General features: G+C 43.4%; 1 protein-coding gene across 4 annotated transcripts in view; it reads left to right on the forward strand.

Moving 5' to 3' along the window:
• The window catches only part of Ldlrad4 (low density lipoprotein receptor class A domain containing 4), a 313,620-nt gene that overhangs the window by 146,009 nt on the left and 145,835 nt on the right, over nucleotides 1-21,776 (forward strand). For all 4 annotated transcript variants that reach the window (XM_051200765.1, XM_051200768.1, XM_051200766.1 and 1 more), the window contains exon 3: nucleotides 5,125-5,265. In XM_051200765.1, coding sequence (XP_051056722.1) covers nucleotides 5,125-5,265 — 141 coding nt within the window. The remainder of the gene's footprint in view (nucleotides 1-5,124; nucleotides 5,266-21,776) is intronic.

A 21,776-nucleotide genomic window follows, 5' to 3' on the forward strand; every position in this document is an offset into this window, starting at 1 on the left:
GTGTGCATTTGAGGCATAAGACAACTTTCTCGAGTCAGTTTTTTCCTTCTACAATATGGGCACACAGTCTTAAACTAAAGCCACCAGTCCTGGCAGCAAGTACCTTAACACACTGAGCCATTTTGCCAGCCCAGGGACTAATTAGTGCTTACACAGCTGCTTGACTTCCTTGTCCCTCACAGCCTGGGAACACTGTGAAGGTCTCCATGGCGAGTGACAGGCTTTGATGTCAGGATGATGAAGCCAGCATCACCGTTCGCAGGTTTGTGAATGGTAGATGTGTGAACCAAATGAGTCAGTGCTACTGTATGAATTTTTAACAGAAATAGCTCACATAGATTGCTCTGCCAATTCACAAAAAAGGCCACTTTCACAGCTGAGAGCTAATGCTGTATATAGGTCCTTATTTTGTGATCGAGATTCCATCTGTGAAAACCAAACTAAAAAAAAAAAGAGTGTAAGAAAAATCAAGAACTTTTTGTTGCCTTTTAACTACTAGAATGTTGACTCTACCAAATGGATTAAATTTAGTTCCTGCAAAGCAGATTTGCTCCACTGTTCTGCATTTGCCTTTAGGATGCTCAGATTCTCCAGATTCTCGCGTTGCTGGGACTTAGTTCCTGCTATTTTTGCAGTATTTTTGGAAGTCACATGAAACACTGGAATATTCTGTTTCTGTCCCAGTGTCAGGATCTAAAATTCCTTGTCGTCTCAAAGTTGACAAAATCTTAGGAAACCTCTCCACTGTCCATTTCCTTTCTCTTCTTCTGCGTGGTGTGTCCTGACTGGTCAGTACTAGTTTATGCATCATTAGCATGACATTGAGAATAATAAAAAGAGTTTTCTCGTAATTTGATTGAACATTTGTCCTTCAGCTTTGCATAGCCTAGGGACTCTGGGGTGAAGATTTGAGCCAGTGTACCTCTAAGTTCCTGTCAGTGTTAAACTATGAATTTCTGAGCAGTTTCAAGACCCTGAAAAGAATCCATCAAAGTTTGAATGGAGATGTAGAAAAGATCCCAAATTTGGAGACGCTTCTATTATTACTATATTGATTAAAGCCATTTTAATTTGTTATTACTGTTGGTGGTGGTGTGTGTGTATGCATGCAGTGGCAGGTGTTTGAAAGTCAGATGTCAGTTGCAGGAGTCGGTACTCTTTCTCTCCACTATGTGGGTCGTGGGGATTGAACTCAGGTCACTGAGTCTGGCCTCAAGCTCTTTTGTCCACTGAACCGTCTTACCAACTGTCATTCTGACAATTTTTAGAAGAAATCAAAGAGAAAATTATGGCATAAATAAATGCTATTTTCTTCATTTGAAAAGTTCTTTTTCTTTTCAAGAGGAGTTATTTGAATATCATAAATGATTTTAGTACTGGTTTCTGAGTTCTCATTTTGCATTATACATATGAAATAACCATGATCTTGTCATTAAAATATTTCTAATATTAATGATCATTGGTTTCTGTAAACTTCTAAATTGGTAGGAATACTGAAGAAGGTCCAGAAAGAATAGACAAAACAGTAAATAAAAAGTACTTTGTCTTCTTTCTTTGGTTTGAGCTTTGCTCCTTTGAAAACATTTCCAATTCTGGTGTATCAAAGTGTAATCTAGGAATCAGAAAGCATTGGTCCCATACTTCAGTAGCATGGATCCTAAAGTTCCAAGAATCACCTAAGTTCTTGTGTCTTTAGATTTTTAAAGTTTAATAAATTAACAAAATACCATTAAATGTTTTAGTAAAATGTTCTTAGCCAAAGAGAGAGCTTCGTCTAAATGAGCTGTCTACTCAGGGGTAGTCTTTGAGGGCCATCAGAATCACTTCAAAGAAACTCTAGAAACACCCACTGTTTATGCTTCAGCTCAAGTCATTGAGAGCAGTGGCCTGGGCTGGTACCCAGGTAGCAATAGTTTTGAAAGATGCTTAGGCAATTCCAATGTGCAGCTGGGGTGAGAGTTTTTAATTTATTGAATATCACATGTACACTACTTGTTAGAAGAGCAGCATATGCAAGGTTTTTGTAGGAATGTGTGGTGGAAATGGCCTTCGTAAGAGAGCTTGGATCATGTTGAAAGCCTGCCTTATCAACACCAGCTGTGTTAGCTTCAGCAGATACTTTACCCTGGCCTGACATTTCATTTCATCTTTTGTATTGAAGTTTCATGCTTAATTGCATTGTAGTATGTTTTTTTGAGTATTTTCCTGCAACACATGAACAGGTAACAAATTCAGATATCTATTCTATTCATTTTGATTCAGGTGGTCATGCAAGAGACTTTTAGTTTGATGTTTGACTAAAGACTTGTCATTAAGAAGTTTGGCATTTTGTGAATTCGAAACTTATGGGTTTATATCATTATCTAACAAGGAAGAGCTTGCTAAGCAAACCATAACATAAGCCCTTCCAGGGCACTGTTAAGCCTACTTAAGAAAACCAGCTGTTTTGACAAAGTACGTAGAAGGGCATGCTTATCATAGGAAAATCCAAAAGCAGATCTTGAAATGGAGACAAGGCAAACTTGAGTAAATGGGGAACATAGGGGGCTATGATAGTACTGGTGGGAGGCCTGGATATCTTTCTGAGGCTACTTCTGCCAGCAGCCTAACAGATAGGATGTCCCGAGTCAGGGGATCTTACGAGGCTTAGATTAGATGACTCAGTTACTCAACAAATCTGTTGTTCACTGAGTACCTGTTACAGACTGGCTGGTGTAACAGATACAAAGGATGCAAGAAAGAAAATGTGTACCCTGGGAGGAGTTAGAAGAAGAGTCAGTTCATATTTTTATTTTATTTTTAGTGTGTGTGTGTGTGTGTGTGTGTGTGTGTGTGTGTGTTGTGCATGTGCACACATTCGCCAATCACCAATGTGCATGTACATATATGTGCCTGTGTGTGTGGAGGCCAGATGTCAACAATGTATGTCTTCCTGGAGCCTTCTACATTCTATAATCATCATCATCATCATTGGAGAATAGACCCTCACTGAACCTGGAGCTTGTTATTGGCTAGACTATCTGGTAGTAAGCCCTGAAATCCTCCTCTCTTGCTGGTATTTCAGGTACATGCTATCGTTCCTCGTGTCTGTACATAAATACTGAGATCCAAACTCAGGCAATCACATTTTGCAGCAAGTATAGCAAACACTTTTCCACAAAGCCATTTCCCCAGGCCCAAGTCTTCACATTTTTAGAGAGTCTATGCTGTGCATTTTTTATAGGGGCCTCATTTTTTTCTCCCCTTTTAATTTATTTTTGGAGACAGGTTCTAATTATGTAGCCCAGACTAGCATCAGACTCACAATCCTTGTGCCTTAGTCTCCTGAGTGCTTAGATTACAGGTGTGCACCAATGTCTGGCCCTGTCTGCTTTGTCAGCCCCATGTTTCCATGCCTCACTGTACACAGCAGACATGAAACACTGAGTATTGGTTATAGGGATGAATGAATCAGCTTCATGTCATATTTTCTTGCTGCTTTGGGGTTCCGTATGAATGTGAACATGGTTGTCTAACTTTAGAGCCTTTTAAACTATAACAGTGGCATATTCTTCTTTAGAGTCTGACAATTTGAGACCACTTGTTTTTGGCTAATGTTCTTTTCATGCTTGGCGTTCACCTTAAGTCCAGTATTCCTCATGGAAAGGAAGATAAATTCTTCCCTTGACATTCCCTTTTTCTGTTAAGTTAAAAATTGTAGCTTCATGAATGTGGATTTTAATCTTTCCACCATGCGGAATGATACTTCAGCTTTGGCTGAACTGGCAGCATCTGCACCGAGCATCTGATCACATTAGGCACACAGAGTTTCTAACTTAGGTGGTGCAGCCAGCTAAGAGCTTGTGGAATGCACTTGAACCCCGTTCTGTTATTTTACACATGGCTGGGGTCTGGGTGTTCCCCCCCCCATATCTTCTCAGATTGTGAACAAATGGAAAAATTACAATGCCCCTCTCTTTGACTTAAGTTCTGTCATTTGTGACAGGTAATATTTTCTCTCAGATTGCAGCTGTCCTCTTAGATGGTTTCACTAGTGCACCCCTACTCAGGGTTAGCAGAGCTGGAAGACACTGGGGGGATACACTAATCTTTTATTTGGAATTTTATTTTAATGGAAAGTTGGAGTTGAAATGACTTGGCATTTGATCCAGGGCTACTGCTTTTATTTGAGACAGGAATTGGGCCTTGACAGCTGAGGAGGCTGTGATAGTCACCATCACTGGGAACCTGTGACTCTTTCTGAAGTTCCTTCTGTTAGCCATGTACCCTGTGTGAATTCTCTTAATTTCTGTGGGAACTTAATAGTTCAAGGTGATATACATGGGTGTTTATATTTTGTTGTGTAATCTTTCACCCTTGATTGCTTACAATTATAATGTGTTAAGTTGGAAATTTTACTTTAAAGTCCCATTTAGATGAATTCCATTTTCAAATATAGATTTGTACTGTTCAGCGATCCTGTGTTCAGTACAATCAACTGGGATTTGGGTGTGGGCTCCATACTATTTTATAATCTGTCTGTGTGGTCCTTCACACACTTGCTTCTTAGATAGCAGAGCACTGTGGTCTTTTTTTTTTTCCTGTCTTATACTATAAAAAATGTATGTTTTATATATATATATATATGTTATATATATATATATATATATATATATATATATATATATATATGCTATGATTAACTTTTTTTTAGGCATGAGAGGAATGAATGCTAGAATGGTTTGACTATTTTGCAACAAAGCAGTAAGTGAAATTTTTGAGCTTCCTTGAATCAAGTTGGACCTCCCAACTTCTACCTGAGCCTCTGTTGGAATGTAGGGTGTGAGAGGCTGTCAAGGTTGTTTTGAAGTGGAATAACTCTTGTAGGGAAAGCAATGGAAGGAAGGGGGCACGGGTGTATCCATTTGTGGGTAGCACTGTGCCATAGACAGGCCTCAGAGTGTTGTGTTCCCATAGGATCAGCCTCACCCAGAAAGCCTTTCTGAGTTCAGTTTCCTGGGCTCTCTAGATAATCTCAGTTCTCAAATCATCATGGCATGCACAGGACGTAGGGAGCGATGACAGTGGCTACTTGGGAGTACCATGCAAGAGCTGACTACCCCATGCTTTGTTTTGTGATTTCAGAGTGCAAATTCACCTGCACCAGCGGCAAATGCTTGTATCTTGGTTCACTGGTCTGTAACCAACAGAATGACTGTGGGGACAACAGTGACGAAGAAAACTGCCTCCTGGTGACCGAGCATCCACCTCCAGGCATCTTCAACTGTAAGTTCCTCTGACTCACCCTTGTGGCATTGTGTCTGATGATGTTTCGAAGCAAACAGGAGGTGGAAAGGTTATGTTTCCAAGTTAAAGGAAAGAGATGTGCATGGTTTTCTTTTGGTATGGAAGAGAGCATGTGTAAGATGGAGAATACAATGTGTTCTTGTAGGTGGTCACTGGCGCTGTGGTTTGTAATGGGGCTTTACTGTTGATCTGAGAAGCCCCAGTTGGTTTTAAGAAAGCATATATTTGTGTTCCTTACACAGCTTTAGAGACATTTTTGAATGTATGACTTCAGAAATAATTTTAAGTATTAAGTGAATATAGGTCCATAATTATTCACAAAAATAGAAATATTTACATGAGACTCTTAAAGGTTCTAGTTGTATGTTTTGCTAATAAATACCAAATGGAAATAACACATGTGTCAGGTTTTTACACACATGGCTCCCCAGAGCCGAGGCATGGGACACTGTCTTGAATCTGAAAAGGTGAGATCAGAATCTAAAATTCACTGGTTTTGGATTTTATGATTATTGTGACAAGAAAGGAAGAATACAGTTTTGAAACACTCCTGAATTCTGCTAGTATCTGTGAACCAAGTGAAGTGGGTTGAGGGTGAGCATCTTTGCTGGTCCTTGCTGTGTTCAGATAGCCGCTTCCCCCTGCCCTGGAACTGACATTAAAGGCTTGGTCTGCAGCCCATGGTACTGTTGTGAGGTGGTTAACTCCTAGAGACATGGAGCTCTGGAGTGCTCTGCCTTTCATAAGGAGATGTTGGGACCCTGGGTCCTCTTTCCTTTCCTTTCCTTGGCTTCCTTTAATGTTCTGAGGCAGGTTTCTGCTATGTAGCCCAGGCTGGTCTCAAACTTCCGGTTTGCCTGCCTCAGGATCCTAAATGTTAAGATTACAGGTGTGAGCTAGCGTGCCGTCTTTTCTTGGCTTCCCTACTGCCATGAAGTGGGCACTTTTGCTCTCCAATGCGATGTGCTGCCTTTGCACAGGCCTGAAGGCAATGGGACCAGTTGCCCATGGATTTAAACCTCTGAAAAAACTTTTAGGTTGGCCATTTCTAAAGTGTTTGTTATGGTGCTATGAAGCTGAGAGATACAGTCCTCTTCATCCTCTTACTGAGATCAGTATTTCAGGTACAGTCATTCCCTCTTCATACCTGTGCTGATGCCATTTTGAGGCATTATTTGGCAAAAATTAAATCTGGGGAGTTGGAGAGATGGCTTAGGCACTTGCTGCTCTTGCAGAGGACCTGGGTTCAGCTCCTGGCACCCACATGGCAGCTCATGACCATCTTTAACTCAAGTTTCAGGGGTGCTGATACCTTCTTCTGTCCTCCATGGGCAGCAGGCATGTACATAGTGTACATACACCCACATGGACAACATAGTCATGCACATAAAATAAATAGTTTTAAATGAAAAATTCATGTGGAAATTAGACTGCAAAAATACAATTGCTGTAAATTTGGAAAAACAAACAACAAAACCCCACATATTTCTCTACCCCTACTTTAGGGGAAGTCCTTATATGGTCCTAGTATAAAAATGATGATGGTCTGGTGAATTTTAAGCCTGCTTTTTGTGCTTGCCAAAATCATTTTTGAACTTTATTTCAATTTTAAAAGATATTGGTTATTTGTTGTTTGGGTACATGTGAGTGTGTACACTTATTCATGTAGGTATGTATGAAAGGCCAGAGGTTGATACTGAGTGTCTTCCTCAATTGCTTTTCTAACTCATTTTTTTTCACATGGTGTACTTTCTTGAACCTCAGGCTTGCCATTTGGGCTACATTGACTGGCCAGTGAGCCCTGGGGTTCTGATTAATGTCTAAACCCTACCACAGCACTGGGGTTCCAGATGCACAGAGGCACATCTGGCTTTTATGTGGATGTTGGGAATCCCAAATCAGGTCCTCATGCTTATGCAGTAAGCCCTTGACCCACTGAACTGCCCCTCAAGCCCCTGAATTTTCTTATACCGACTGTCTATAAAGTTCTGTCTTTATGTGCTGAGCAAACAGGTCTCAAAGGGCAGGGCTGGCCCTGTACTTCCCCAGCATTGGCCCTCTGCTTTTCTTGGGTTATGTTTGTGTGGTAGTATTTGTATAATGCCGCTGCCTGGCTATGTGGAGTTATTCGGCCTGTGGTCTCTCACTTTTCTTGCCTATGGACAGTGTGAAACATTTGTCAGCTGTGAAAGGGAAGAGGACAGAGGGAGGCTGGTAGCATGGAAGAGGGGACTGGGAATTAGACTGAAGACAGGCAGCATGCCAGAAGACCAAGAACACCGAGGGCCTCCGGTCTACCTTTCCCATGGACATGGAAAGGTGGTTTTGAGTCCCACATCTAAACTATAAAATGTTCTTTTTGTTTCTTTTCTGTCATGTACTGGGAGTTGAACCAGAACCTTATACATTCCAGGCAAGCACTCTACCACTGCTTTGCTTAGCCTGTCCTCCTTTGCTTGCTTTAAGACACTCTTGTTACTAAGCTTCCCACGTAGGCCTTTAACTCTGTAATTCAGGTTGGCGTTGAACATGCAATCTTGCAGCTTCAGCGTCCCAAGTAGCTGGGATTATAGGCCTACCACACCAGGCTACCATACCTGGCTAAATATGCTTTGAATATGTGTACTTGTTTCAACTAAACTACTGGAATGGGGTCCCAGTAATACAGCTTTCTTAGCAGTTAGCATGTTATCTTATTCCTGTGCCCCAGAGCCATCATTTGCACAATTAGGGGACAAGAGATGGCTATTGTATGTACTACAGGGGAAATGGATAATTCAAATAAGTCATTTAGACCTTGCAAGGCATAAGCTCTTGGTGAATATGAACTTGTTCCAAGCTAGACTGATGGATTAGGATCCCCACCCTAGGACTTAGCAGTTAGGCAGATTGCTTTTGCATAAGGAAGTGACTGAATCCTTTAAGACCTAGATTCTGGTATCTATGAAATGGGCATAATTTATGTTGCATAAGATTGCACATGGGTTTAGTGTGAGCTACATAATTGCATTGCCCACCTCCCCTATCTCCTTTCTCTCTCCCTCCTCCCCCTGCTCCTCCTCTTCCTTCTCACATATTGCTTAGGCATCCCTTGGGGAGCTGAATCGCCACAGCTTTATATGAGCACAAAACGCTAGCTGGTGTTGATGTACTCATTCTTGCCTCAGCAAACCAGCCATGTGCTGCCTCAGTGTTCCTGTCAGGCTGGGAGGTTCCCGTTGCTCTATACTGTCACTCCATGGGGTGGGGGTGGGCTGAGGAACTGAGCTTCTATAGCTGCCTAGCCGCTATAGTCTACACAGCTTGGAAAGGGCTGCGCATGCTCCAGGGATCTGTGCCACCGGCCTTCCGCCTTCCGAGGAAGCCCAGAGTTGAGAAGTGCCAGCTGTCAATGGCAAGGACTTCTCACTTTCTGCTCCACTGGAATTTCCAGTTACCCAGAAGGATCCTATTCAGAGAAAGTGGGGAGCATAGCAGCTCCTGTCCTCACCAGAGCCGAAGCTGCTCCCTTCCCTGTAAGTGGCCTTATAACACTGACTCTCACAATCAAAGGAACCAAAGCCACACAGAAGTGCCCAATTAAGTCGGCATTTTAACTTCACAACTTTTTCTGGGAAGAAACCCTGCCCTGCGCCCCTCCCAGGCCAGTTAGGGTAATAACAAAATAAGATGTAACCTGAGCAAACTGCTTTCCTTCCTAAGCCAGCTTTCTCATCTCCCTCAGTATTGTCCCCAGTGTCTCTAGGCACCAGGTAGAAACTACCATCCCCTGTTTCTTAAGCGTCCAGGTGTCTTTGGTCTTGAGAACTTCCTACCCTCTAGAAAAACCTATTTGTGACCAGGGCTTACAGCTGATATATATATATATATATATATATATATATATATATATATATATATATATATAATTTTTTTTTACAATTATTGCAGAAGCATTAAAAATAGTTCTCCACATCCTTATAGCCTAACAGATTGTGCACCTCGTTCTCCAGTTGTCTTATTTTCATCTGGGTTTTTGTTTTCTTATTAGTTTTATTGGCAGTCCATAGTAATGCGTTTCAGTGTGGCCACACACGCTGCTGGTTGGTCCTCTGCCCCTCTCTGCTTCCCCATCCCCCTGCCTCCCTTCTTGATGGCTCTCTTCCTTTTGCTAGTGCCTCACCCCCACCTTTCACTTTCCAATTCTGTGTTTTAGTCTATTCTGGGTACAGTTGGTTTGAATTAGGATCCAAAGCCAAAATGTGGTGGTGGGGTGCACACACACACACACACACACACACACACACACACACACACACACACACACACACACAAGCTCTGTGAACTTGTTTACTCAGCAGATTCCTGAACCTCTTCCTCATCCTCTTCAGCTGTGACTTTCCATGGTCTGGATTGTTCGTGTTACAGACTTCCCCGGCTGAGTTTTTCTGTTCTCTGTGGTATCAGTGAATATGTTCCTTTCCTTGCCATTCCTGGTATTTTGCTAGATTGATTGAGCAAATCTGGAGATTCAGGTGTGAGTGTTGTATGTATATGTAAAAGTAGTTCCTAGGGGTCAGCTGTCTTTCATCAGCAAGCCTGCTATATATTTGTGTGTCGTTACTGGCTGCAAAACAGTCAGAAACTATTAATTTATCTATAAGGAGATGCTCCCATCAACAATATGATCGATTACCCTGAGGTCTATGTCACACAAGATGAATTAATGTAAATATGAGTGACTTCTCTGTTGTTCTTCAGTGGTAACCAGTGATATTCCTATGGTTACAAGCTGACCAGTTAAAATAGTTGGATGAACACACTCAGCTTTGGTGGTAACCTTTTCTCCTCTAGCTCAGGGTCTCCTTGCATCCTTACCTGTTCTCCCTCCACCTGCTCCCAACTTCACGTTTACATGATTTGTGTTTTCTGACGGCCTGTTGATTCTGAGCTCATGGCCTTCCGCTGAGACTCCCTGGCAGGCCCTGTACTCAATTGTCCAGGTCCTCCCCAGAGGCTCTGGTTGCCCACTGACACCTCATTGTGGGTGGGCTCTGCCCTGCCTAAGTTTCCAGCACCACTGTGTGTCTTTCCAGTTTCTCAGTCAGACCCCTCTTCATTTTCGTTGCTCATCTCAAGTCTCCCAGCTGCCACTCACTTCCTGTGACCACACCTCTCTCACAGCTGCTTCTTCTAGAATCACCTGTTCATTGCAAAAGCCAGTAGACAGTTTTCCCCCTTCCTTCCTTCCTTCCTTCCTTCCTTCCTTCCTTCCTTCCTTCCTTCCTTCCTTCCTCTCTCTTTTTCCTTTGTGCCCTCTTAAGGTCTCATCTGTTAACACAGGCACAGGTTTAAGTCTTGAAGGATGTTAAGTTCTTAGAAGGCAGGAACTATGCTTACCACTTTGTATGTTTGATGCTCTTTCCACTGTACATATTAGACATTTGCAAAGTATCTTCCCTCTACTGTGCTTCAGAGTATGTATGGGCTTCAGAGTACCAGGCTGATAAGGTTTCTGCTGGACCCTTAGCTTCCCCTGGCATAATCCATGGCATATGTAAATATTTGCTGAGTCACCATGTGAAGTGTGTGTGTGTGTGTGTGTGTGTGTGTGTGTGTGTGTATCAGAGGAACCTCTAGTGGAATGGAGGTTCACAAATATGTATATTGTCTTAGAAAACTACATAATAAGACAATGCAAAGATGATATTAGGTCTGGCCTTGCCAACTTATCTGTCCTTAAGTGTGTATTTGATTCCCCATAGATACCAAGCTAACCAAAATATAAGCTGCTCTGGTGCAAATATTTTTCCTAGGACTCACAATAGGGTAGAATTTGTGCTTTGTAATGGGAGAAAAATCTTCAACCAGGAAACCCTTGAGGGACAAATCTTTGTTTTTTGATATGCAAATACTTACATATATAGTATACATGCCCAGAAAAAAAAATGTGAAATGTTTCTCACTGGGTCGTAAAGAAGTGTGTGTGTGTGTGTGTGTGTGTGAGAGAGAGAGAGTCTATATATGGTGTGTGTGTGCACAGTATCTGCATGTATAAGTCTCTATGAAGTGTGTATATAAACAACTGTGTCTGTGGTGTGTTAATGTGGGATCTGTGTGTGTGTATGTGTGTGTGCATGAGTGGATGAATGTGCAAGAGTGTCTGTGTGGAGTGTGTATATATAAGTGTGAGTGTGTAACCCCAGTTTCCTGGTAGTCCTACCAAGTAGATTGTCTCTTCTTCCAGCGTATTCCTTACACTATAGGAGTTTTTTTTTTTTTTTTTGGCACTACTTAAAGAAACTCCTCTCTTTATAGGCACGGTGTAATAGTGGTTTTAAACAATGCCTTATGACCCGGGCTGTACTTTAACAGAGGATTAAGCTGTGAGTTGAAACTGTAGAGTCACCATTGGCTGTGGCTTGAGTACAGCTGATAAGTTTCTAGTACCTTGATTCTGTCCTCTCTGAAGTGGGATTATAATATTGATATCTCACTCAGAAGGGAGTTTTGAGGAACTAATGAAATAGTGCAGAACAATTAATTACTGGAAAGCCTGGCACATGGCAAATATTCACCAAATGCCCCCTCTCTGGAGGCCTGCGGCTTCCTGGGAGAGGAGTGAAGTGGCAAGGAAGCTCCCATTTGCTGAGGGCCAGCTGTTTGCACACATCATCTCATTTGTATCTCCTAAAACGATCCTAGAAGGCATTCATAGGAACGCCATGCTTGGAGAGATTAGCTAATTGCTTCAGACCCATAACCAGAACCTGATGCTGTGGCTGGGAGATTGAATTCAGCTGTGTTTTCATTTTTGTGTGTTTTTCCCCCTCAATGGTATTTAAAAAGAAAAAAAAAAAAAACAAAACTAAGGGTTTTACTAATTAGTTCTTAAAAGATGTGTAAGATTTCCAGTGCAGAGATCAAACAGTCTACAATCCTGAAGGGCTATAGAAGTGAGTGCTCCAAGAGCAACTAGTTATGTGATAACGCATAGATTTTTGATTATCCTGGCTTCACACTGGATTTTCAAGTAAAAATATGGGAAACAAACTTGGCAGCCCCAGCATGTCAGGCGTCATTGGTATACTGACCTGACCTGGATCCTGGCCATCCGTGTATTATGTGACCTATGTGACCCAGTGCAACATCTTGTTTGTCTTCCCTTCTGCATCAGACGCCAAGCTTTTTGAAGATGAGACAGTCTTTTGGGTCAACTCTAGTTTAACCATTAGTACCCCGTAAAGCCAGCTTTGCCAAGCAGGTGCTTTCAGGGTTGGACACTAATGTCTCTCTGGAGCTATGACCCTTTCCATTCTTCATTGTACCAATGGAGGGATGGAACCAGCTGTTGAGAGCATGGGACAGGGGCCTTCCAGTTTGTTGTGTTGTATACAAGTATGGTTACCAAGGGGGCTATGAAGTTTCTTCACGCTTAATGATTAACTGTGGATTACCTTGGTCAAGGCCAGTAGCAAAGGCTACTCAGGGAGTCTAGCCATTCTGTAAGAGCAGTGGGTTCTTTGATGGGGATCACTGCCCTCTTCTTTCAACTTAAGAAACATGAATCTATGGGAACACAAGTACAGACATGTGACAGTGACCCAGGAAACCATCTCAAGCAAGGTGAGGACCGGGATATGTGGGTCTCTGGGCTGACCTAGGAGCTGTGCTGGATCCAGTTGCAGTAGGCCACAGACTTCTACCTGGGTGATGAGCCACATGGGGTGGAAACACTGGCCTCTGAAGCTCCTTCCCCTCCTGCTTTTGTTAGCTGCCATTGTTTCTCCGAGACAGTTTTCAGATCAATTAAAAACACACAGGGTCTTGAACTAAGTAATCCTGCCTTTTCAAATAGACAAAGGTAAAGAACAAACAGGAAGGAATGTTCAAGGCACTGGGCATTTTCTCCTGCTGTGATGGTAAATTTACTCAGATGAAAACAACCTCTTAGATTTACATTTTGATTCTGCGGCTGCTTTCATGTGTACAGGGCTGTCCTACTTCAGATGAAATTTATCCACTTCTTTAAATATTTAGTAGTCTAGCGTGGATGTTAATGAAAGTCTGGTGGTGCTATTTTGAGAATTGCAACAATGATAGTAATTTTCAGTGTCAGATTCCTGCTTTGCAAAGGGAAAGAGGCATGGGGGAGGAGGACGAGGAAGAGGGGGAGGTGGGGGAAGAGGAGGAGGAGGAAAAATGGTTTCAGTTCTAATAGAGTTTGCCATCCGCTGGGCCGTGCCAGACAGATGGGTCATGAATAGTGTCTAGACATTCTCTGCCTGAGCAAAGCCCTGGTCTCTAAGGACACCCAGTGAGACGCCTGCCGGCTTAAGTAACTGGGGAAAGTCAGGGCAAACTCTCCTGCAATCAGATAGAAATCAGTTCAGACCCTGCTTCCTCACAGAGGCCCGGGAGCTGGTGAAGGGGAGGGGTTGTTAGGTGAAGAGCCCCCCCCCTACTAATTTTAGTATAATCTTGACAGTTATTAAGCAGTTGGGACACCGTGAAAGGGCAGCTGTAGTATGGTAACGTTATCAATTTAAACCATACTCTATCACAGAATGCAGAATGATAGATTCAGATCCAGGCCCCAAAGGGCAGAGAAGAACTATGATCAAAAGGGCACTCAGGCCATTGGCTGGCCTGCGCTGTCATGAGTATTGACGAACCTGTGTGAACCTGGTGAAACTGTTGCTCCCGACTGTTCCTTTTCTAGGGATTAGGCTCTTAATTTGGAAGGGTTTAGAGACTCACTCACCTGCCCTGTGAGTGTCTGGGAGCCTTCCAGAATAGGATCCCTTAAGGGGCATTTCTACTACTGTGCTGTAGAAATAAGGAAAAATAAGCTTGGCTGTGCTCACCCAGGGGTCATTGTAATGGCTGCTTTTCTCATTATTTTCTGTACCACGAATGACATTTACATGATGCTAGCAGTGTGTATCTGTCCTGGAATCTGTGTATGTAAAAGTGGTGAGCAGAGGAGATTGGGGTGAAGGTGAGATGCCACTAACCAGATGCTTTTCCTAGACTCAGCTTCCTAGAGAACATCTCACGGTTTGATTTGGTAGGGATTGGTCATGATTTTGCTTGAAAAGTTCTGCACAATGGTATAAAATGAGGTCTGCACAGGAACATTGTATGGAAGCTGAAGTTTAGAGTTATCATGTGATTATGGATATATTGCAGCAGTGGAAGTCATCCCTGGGCTATTTCCTCAGAGTTGGTCATTGACACTATAGATTTTAGTCATGCCTCATGGAGACACAGCATAGGGCTTTTTAAAAGGGAAAAGACAACAGCCTACATCTGGCAATGACCACTTTCCCCCTCTGTGCATTCCTGTTATGTGCCAAGAACTAATAGTAGAGGGAAACAATGATGTTCTTTGCCCCTTTCCTTCACAGAAAGCAAAGGGAAATTGACAGCTGAAGACTAGTTTTAGTGGAGACAGTCACCGGAGAGGAAAGAAAGAATTCCTAAGTTTTAAGCCCTTGCAGGTCTCAGGAGCAAACCTGTCCTAGTTCCAGATAGCTCTTGTCAGAAATATCACTGGAATTATCTGGAAGGTACTGCAGCCCCTCAGGAAGGCTTCTTTCCCTAAACCCTTGCCTGATGTCTGCATTCTCTCACACTTGCAGCATAAACCGTCTCACCCAGTGAATGACCTGTAGGAGCTAATGTCTGTGGCAGTGAGTTGGATGTGTAGGTGTGATGATGTGTAGGTGTGATGTCATGCTTCCACTGACTGCGTTAGTGACTGGGGAGACACACATGGTAGATCCCACAGCCTCTTGTTTCTATAATATACAACTGCCCATACTGGATTCAGGTATGTGCCTTGGTCATAAGGATATAATGTTAGCTCAACACATTGAGAGAAAGAACATGCTCTTACATGGACACATGTCTGTTCTAGAGGTGACGTCTAATATGATTTGGATGTCTGGGTAGCTCTATTGTGGATGTTACCTTTCTATCTCTCTCATAACCTGTCTTTAGTATGATGCATTATTCTAAAAATTAGGAGAAAAAAAGCCGAGTTACATCTTTACTTGTTTGATCTCGGGGCCCTGGATAGTTCCTGGTGAGAAATTACAGTGCAATTAGGGGGTGGGGGTGGTAGGGGCAGGTGCTGCCATCCTATCTGGCTAGGTTGTGTTTGCCTTGAGGTGGCAGGTTCAGTCTAGCTGAGTCTCTGTTGAGAGATAGAGGTTGAGTCCATCAGGAAAATTATTTACCTGCTAACTCTTGACAGAAGCCTGTCTGTAGCTAGCTTGACATACTTTTCCATAGAGAGTCAACCAAAGAAAATGCACCATGGAGAGATGCTATTCTCTGTGGTCCGTCCACTTAGGAGGTTGGAATACCCAGTGTTGGTTACACAAAGAGAGAAGAATCGAATGAAACCATATTTTAAAATGCCAGCCTGACTTTAAAAAGCCCGAAGAGTTTCCAGTCTATTTAGGAAATTTTGTGAACTTCCTTCAAGGTCATCAGGACCCACTAGCCACTGTGCTTTCATACTCTGATTTCTGGTCTTATTCAAGTATTAGGGCATTTTAATAGGAAAAATGAAAACTAGACCAATTTACTTTGTGAAGTTGCTAAAACAAATGTTAAAAGTTAGTATAGGGACTGAGGGATAGTCTAGAAAAAACCCACATGACTGAGGTAGTTACATGCAAAGAGTAATAGAAATTTTTCTCTTTTTGAAGTATATTTCATGGAGGACATTTCTGGGAGTAGTGAATATATGAGGCACTGAGTTAGTCTTTGTGGGGAGTGTGGAGTGTTCAAGATCTTTCTCAGCATTCTGGCTTTCTCCCATTTGGAGTCAAAATAGAGCACTTAATATTTGTAACGATGCAGATAAATGCCCCAGTGTATGAGATTAGAGGGGAAACTCTGGAACTCGGTGCATGTGTGAGACACCGTCAAGAACAGGAGATGATGTCTGGAGGACCCTCCTCTTTTGGGCATCCTGGCAGGTGTACAGGTTGAGAAGTAGATGTACAGAAGTATGACACAGGACTTGTCATGGTAAGTCAGCATGTTTGGAGATGAGGGCTGGTAGGAGCATCACTAGGAAGGTGAGTGGTACTGTATTCTGGAGAGCCAGGCATGCCAAGCCAGATAGTTTCTATTTCGAGACTTTGAAGAAGTCATGGAAAGTGTTGGTCAAGAAGGAGAGAAATGGATAAGACAGATCTATGCTGGGAGGTCTTTAGATGACCTGTCCCAGAACTCTGTAGACGAGGAAAAAGAAACCCAGAGAGCTAAAATGTTTCAGTATCGTAACCCTAATATATATGTTTCATAGTCAGGGTCAGTGTTAACCAGTTGTTTTAACTGTGGTACTGTGTGTGTGTGTGTGAGTGTGTGTGTACATCTATGTGAACATGTGCACATATGAGTGGGTAGGCATGCATGCGCAGGTGCTTGTGGAGCCAGAAGACAACCTCAGATGTTATCCTTTAGATGCTGTTCACCTTTTATAAGATTAAAAACTTATGTCAAATATGTATGTGTCCCCCACTGGGTGCATGTGTTCCGTGTGCTTGCAGCAGGTAGATGAGGGGGTCTAATCTTCTGGAACCAGAGTTGTAAGTGGTTGTGAGCCACCTGATGTAGGTGCTGGGAACTGAATTCCGCTCTTCTCCAAGAGCAGCAAGTGCTATGAACCGTTAAGTCATCTCTTCAGCCTCCACCTTGTGTTTTGAGACAGGGTCTCTCCCTGGCCTGGATCTCTCCCAGTAGGCTAAGCTGCTTGTCAATCAGTCCTTGGGATCCATCTCTCTCTGCCTTCTCAGCACTGGGATTACAAAAGCCAGTGCGTTGACTTTTAAAAATGTGAGTTCTAGGTTTGGACTCTGGTCCTTATACTTGCAAGGCATCCTTATATGGTAGAAGGCTCTCTCTCTCTCTCTCTCTCTCTCTCTCTCTCTCTCTCTCTCTCTCTCTCTCTCCTCCCTTCTTCCCACTCTTCCATCCTCTCGCCTTCATCTCTCGCCTTCTCTTCCCCCTTTCTTCCTCTTTCTTTCCCCTCCCTCCCCACTCCTCATTTTCTCATCCTTTTTTATAGTTCTGAGGATTGAATCCAGGGTTGTGTACATGTTAGGCAAATACTGCAGCACTGAACTATATCCCCAGCCCTTTTACTTACGTTTTTTTAATTCTACAAGAGGGGTTTGCAGTGTTTCCAAGCTGGTCCTCCTGTCTCAGTCTCTATGATGGGATTTACAAGCACATGTATGGGTCACGGTACCCAGCTGCAGTTCTATTTTATCTTATTACACTTACTCATTTTATGTATGCCGTGTGCACATGATGTCCGTGTGAAGGTGAGAGGGCAGCTTGAGGACTGGTTCTCCCTTCTGCCACGGGCAGTATCTTTACCCATGGAGTAAACCATCTCTCTGACTCTGCAACCGCTTTTGTAAGAAATGTTACTTCTATTCATGATGGGTCTTTCCCTCATGCCTTCATCACCTGCCAAAGGTTCATACTCCTAATACTACTATCTTGTGGATTAGAATTTTACCATAGTGTTTGGTATGAGTTTTGGTGCATGTGTGTAGATAATCATACTACGACAGTGTGCTTCCCATTTCTTAGGCTCCCCCTACTCCAGCCCAGTAATCTTCCCATCTCTTGTGCTAAGGAGGAGCAGGAAATCCACTGGAAAGACTCTCTACTGAAGGGTAGGGGTTTCTAGGTAAGCTTGATGGTCTCTAGGTCTGAGCTCCATGAAAGGAGAGTCAAAGATGCAATGACGAAGGTTAGCAGAGGGGGAAGACTCCCGCACACTTATTCAAAGTTCAGTCTTTCACTAGAGTTGCCAAGATCACACGAAAACAAAGTTTAGGAGAATCAAGGTGAAATCCACACTAAGAGATGAGTAAAGAATAAGTCAGCAGGCAGAGGGCCCCCCACTCTGGTGTCCTTTATGACCTCCTAGGACACCTGTCGCTGATGTCCTTGCTGTCAGGGTCTAGAGTGGTGTGGTGTGTGGCAACATGCTGGAAACTCTTGGCAGGTGAACGGATTGAATGAGTGAAAACATGGAGTGAGGATGGTGGGATCTGCCATTTGAGAGCAGAAGGATGTCTTGGGTGGAGGTTGATGCTGTAGGAGGCATATACCCCGAGCTAGACTCTTGAGGGGGTGGGATCTGGCAAGGTGAAGTCGAACCCACTCCGCCTTGGACACCTGAGAAGAAGCATGCTGGTGCACTGTGAGGCTCTTGCTGAGGCATCCTCACCCTAAGAGGCAGATCTGCATAGTGAGGGCTGCTTGAAAATTGCCATGAGCTGACTGATTCCCAGTGAAATACCCATGTAGGATAGTCCCAGTTGGTTATACTTCATAACTTCCAAAACAACTTTCCACACGCGTGAGCATCTCTCTCAACAATTGCTGAGTGCTAAGTACTTGATTCATTTTATTTAATTGTCAAGCCAAGCAGCGCTTTATGAATCCATAACATCCCTTCCACATAGTTACAGATATCATCAGCAATGGGCTCAGTTTGGACCTGTGGTCATGTGTGGGGGCTGAGAGCCTCCAGAGAGACAAGACACAAAGGAATCCCTTGGGCTGGTTGGAGACTGTACCTGGGCATGAAAGGGTGCAGATACGGGCTTGCTTCCAGATGCCCACACTCTGGGCAAAGGGGAGTACTGAGGAGCTTATGCATGTAAGTGGGCATGTAAATATTTATCACTTGCAGACAGAATGAGTCATTAGACATGGGCTCTAGCTTTTATCCTTTGGAAAGTGGTAATGGTGGACTTTGGTACAGACATGCATTATGAAAATCTGGAGATACTTAGATTGATACCTTTGTATTTTGAGCTTAGAATGTGAAATTGAAAGGAGGAACCCTTAATAATGTTTTCCTTGGAGGATCACACTGAATTTATGGGGTTCTGTTTTTTTTTTTTTAATTGTAAGAATGAGTTGAAATTAATAACCAACCACTCTCCTCTCTGTGGTGACTTGGTTCATTAACACCTTGGGCTGAAGTTTGCTGGCAAAGGAAGGCTTTTTGAATGCCTAGATTCCCCTGTGACTTCCAGAAAGCATTTTGAAGCAGGGACTTTACTTCTGTAAAGTTTAATAAGATAAATATTGGTTCTAACAGTTAGCCAAAAGGGATGCTTTTTTTTTTTATCAATACCGTCACTATAATAAGGGTTTTCAAGAGAAATCTTCATAGTCAGGGCACACAGCATCTTCCAGTGTCCCCTCCCCCCACTAAGACCAGAGCCTCCCCCGTTACGATGGAGCATTCATTCTTGGTAGCTGCATTTGTCTTCCCCACTGTTAACCTCCTCATTCTCTTTCAACCCTGTCCCCAGTATTGCCGTGTAGTCTGCTCACTGGGGACAGTAATAACGCAATGTGTGAATCCAGAGTCTGGCACCTTGTACCACCTCGATAGGAATAGAAAACTGTGATCACGGCATTAAAATATGCTAACAGGAGGCAGGGACTAATGGGCGCGGCAGCCACACTGCAGATGTTCGTTCTGGTGCTGGCAAGGTGTGCAGGGTTAGAGAGGAGGATGCTGCTGTCCAGAGTTCCAGAGTTCTATGCTGGCTGAGCTTTCTGAAGTGTGCTGCATTGGGGGGCCCTGACGAGACAGGGACTCTTTTAATCTGACAGTGAGAACGTGCAAGAGAACATGATGCACATGGGGAGTGTTAGTGGTGCTGCTGGAAGGCAGTCACTTAATTAAAATAGATTAGACATTGTTCATATTCTAGGTGGCGTTTCTGCTAAAAAAAAGAGGTCCTAAATATGTGAAAGAAAATACAATATACCAAATTCAAAAGGATAGTTTTACTAACATGAAATGATGAGCAGGTGAATTTCTCACCTGGAGGATTTTTTTTTTTTTTTTTTTTTTTGTGCATGAACTTCTGGACATTCTGACACATGGCTTCTCTGAGTATGCTTTGCTTGTCTGTTTACCAGCTTCCTCAATCCCTTGCTCTCGATAGCATGAAGCACACACTTGGAGAACAGCCAGCTCAGTGCTCTTTGCCCACAGGGTTGGTGCTAGTTATCTTTAATGAAAGAGGACTGTAGGGGGCTGGAGAGATGATTCAGTGGGTAAGCGCACTGGCTGTTCTTCCAAAGGACCTGGGTTAAATTCCCAGCACCCACATGGTAGCCCACAACTGTCCGTAACTCCAGTTCTAGGGGATCTAACTCCCTCACATAGACAAACGTTCAGATGGGATACCAATGCACATAATATAAAGGTAAATCTTTAAAAAATTAATAAGAAGAAAGAAAGAGGACTGAATCTTCAGAGAGGGTTGCTGCATGATAAGCCTGACCCAGGCTGGAACTCATCTGTTACAGGCATGTGTAGATAGCATGGGTGAGCTGGGAAGGGACCTAGCTTTGTCTACAAGGTGTTAGAGGATAGGAGAGCCCATGTTTTGTATTGTCTTTGGACATCATGCAATCTGAGCTGACAGGAATATCCTGGGTCACTTTTTTATTCTTCCCTCCATCCAAGTTCTCACCTGGATGGATGCTGAGAGGGGTGCCTGGCAACCAGGGTGGGCAGTGTGGAAGTGCTCAGTCTCTGTATCTTTCAAGTTGATGGATGCACTTCTCTACTCCTGTGGTTGCTCTGCCAGCCAATCCAGTGTAGGCTAGCAAATGAAGCTCGATAGACCAGTGCTGGGGTATCTGTGCACATGAAGTGAGGGCCAGGGGGTCATAGGAGAAGCCTGACCAAGGATCGGTGCCCAAGTGCAGCAGGGCTGTGGGTTTTCCCTGGGTTTGGTTGGCAGTTACGTTGTTTTACCAGAGGACACTTAGGTAGGAAGCCTGGGGTCTCTAAACTTTTGGAGGAGGCATATATGATATTGGTGATCTGGGAAATAAAAACCTCTCCAGTTTAGGAGAAGACTACCAAGTTAAAGTGGACATGTTTAATTAAACATTGGCAAAATATGCTGACGCATCAACTAGTCAACTACAGGTTGTGATATTCTGTCTTGACATGACTTTTGAAGAGCCAGTGAAGATCCTGGGAAGGTCCTTGGCAGCTGTGAAGAGAGGTGGGGGCTTGCTATGGCCTCTGTTCCTGTTTGGGTGTGAGTAACAGGCTGGTTACTAGGAATATTGCAATATTGTTTCAAGCGTTTGCTCCTTATCATGAGGGGAGGACACTAAGAGTCTCCAAATACCATCCCAGTCTTGATACCTGTCCGAGGTGGTGACCTCCTCATTTTGTGTGAAAGTTTTGAGGCCATCACACATGCTTAAGGCAGAGGGAGCACACTGCCCTTCCAAACATGGCTATAGCAGAATGTGCTGCCCCGCCCCCTCACCATCCTGAACTGGGAACCTCTAGGAAAGCCATCCAAGAGCTTGGCTGCCCATCTTCCCTTATCTACATTCAGTCTCACAACTAACATCATGTCTGGTGGTTTAAAGGCTAACTGTATGAATTTTGGTGATACTAAGGTGGATGATAATTT

This window comes from Phodopus roborovskii, unplaced genomic scaffold, assembly GCF_943737965.1.
Source record: "Phodopus roborovskii unplaced genomic scaffold, PHOROB, whole genome shotgun sequence".
Classification (NCBI taxonomy): domain Eukaryota; kingdom Metazoa; phylum Chordata; class Mammalia; order Rodentia; family Cricetidae; genus Phodopus; species Phodopus roborovskii.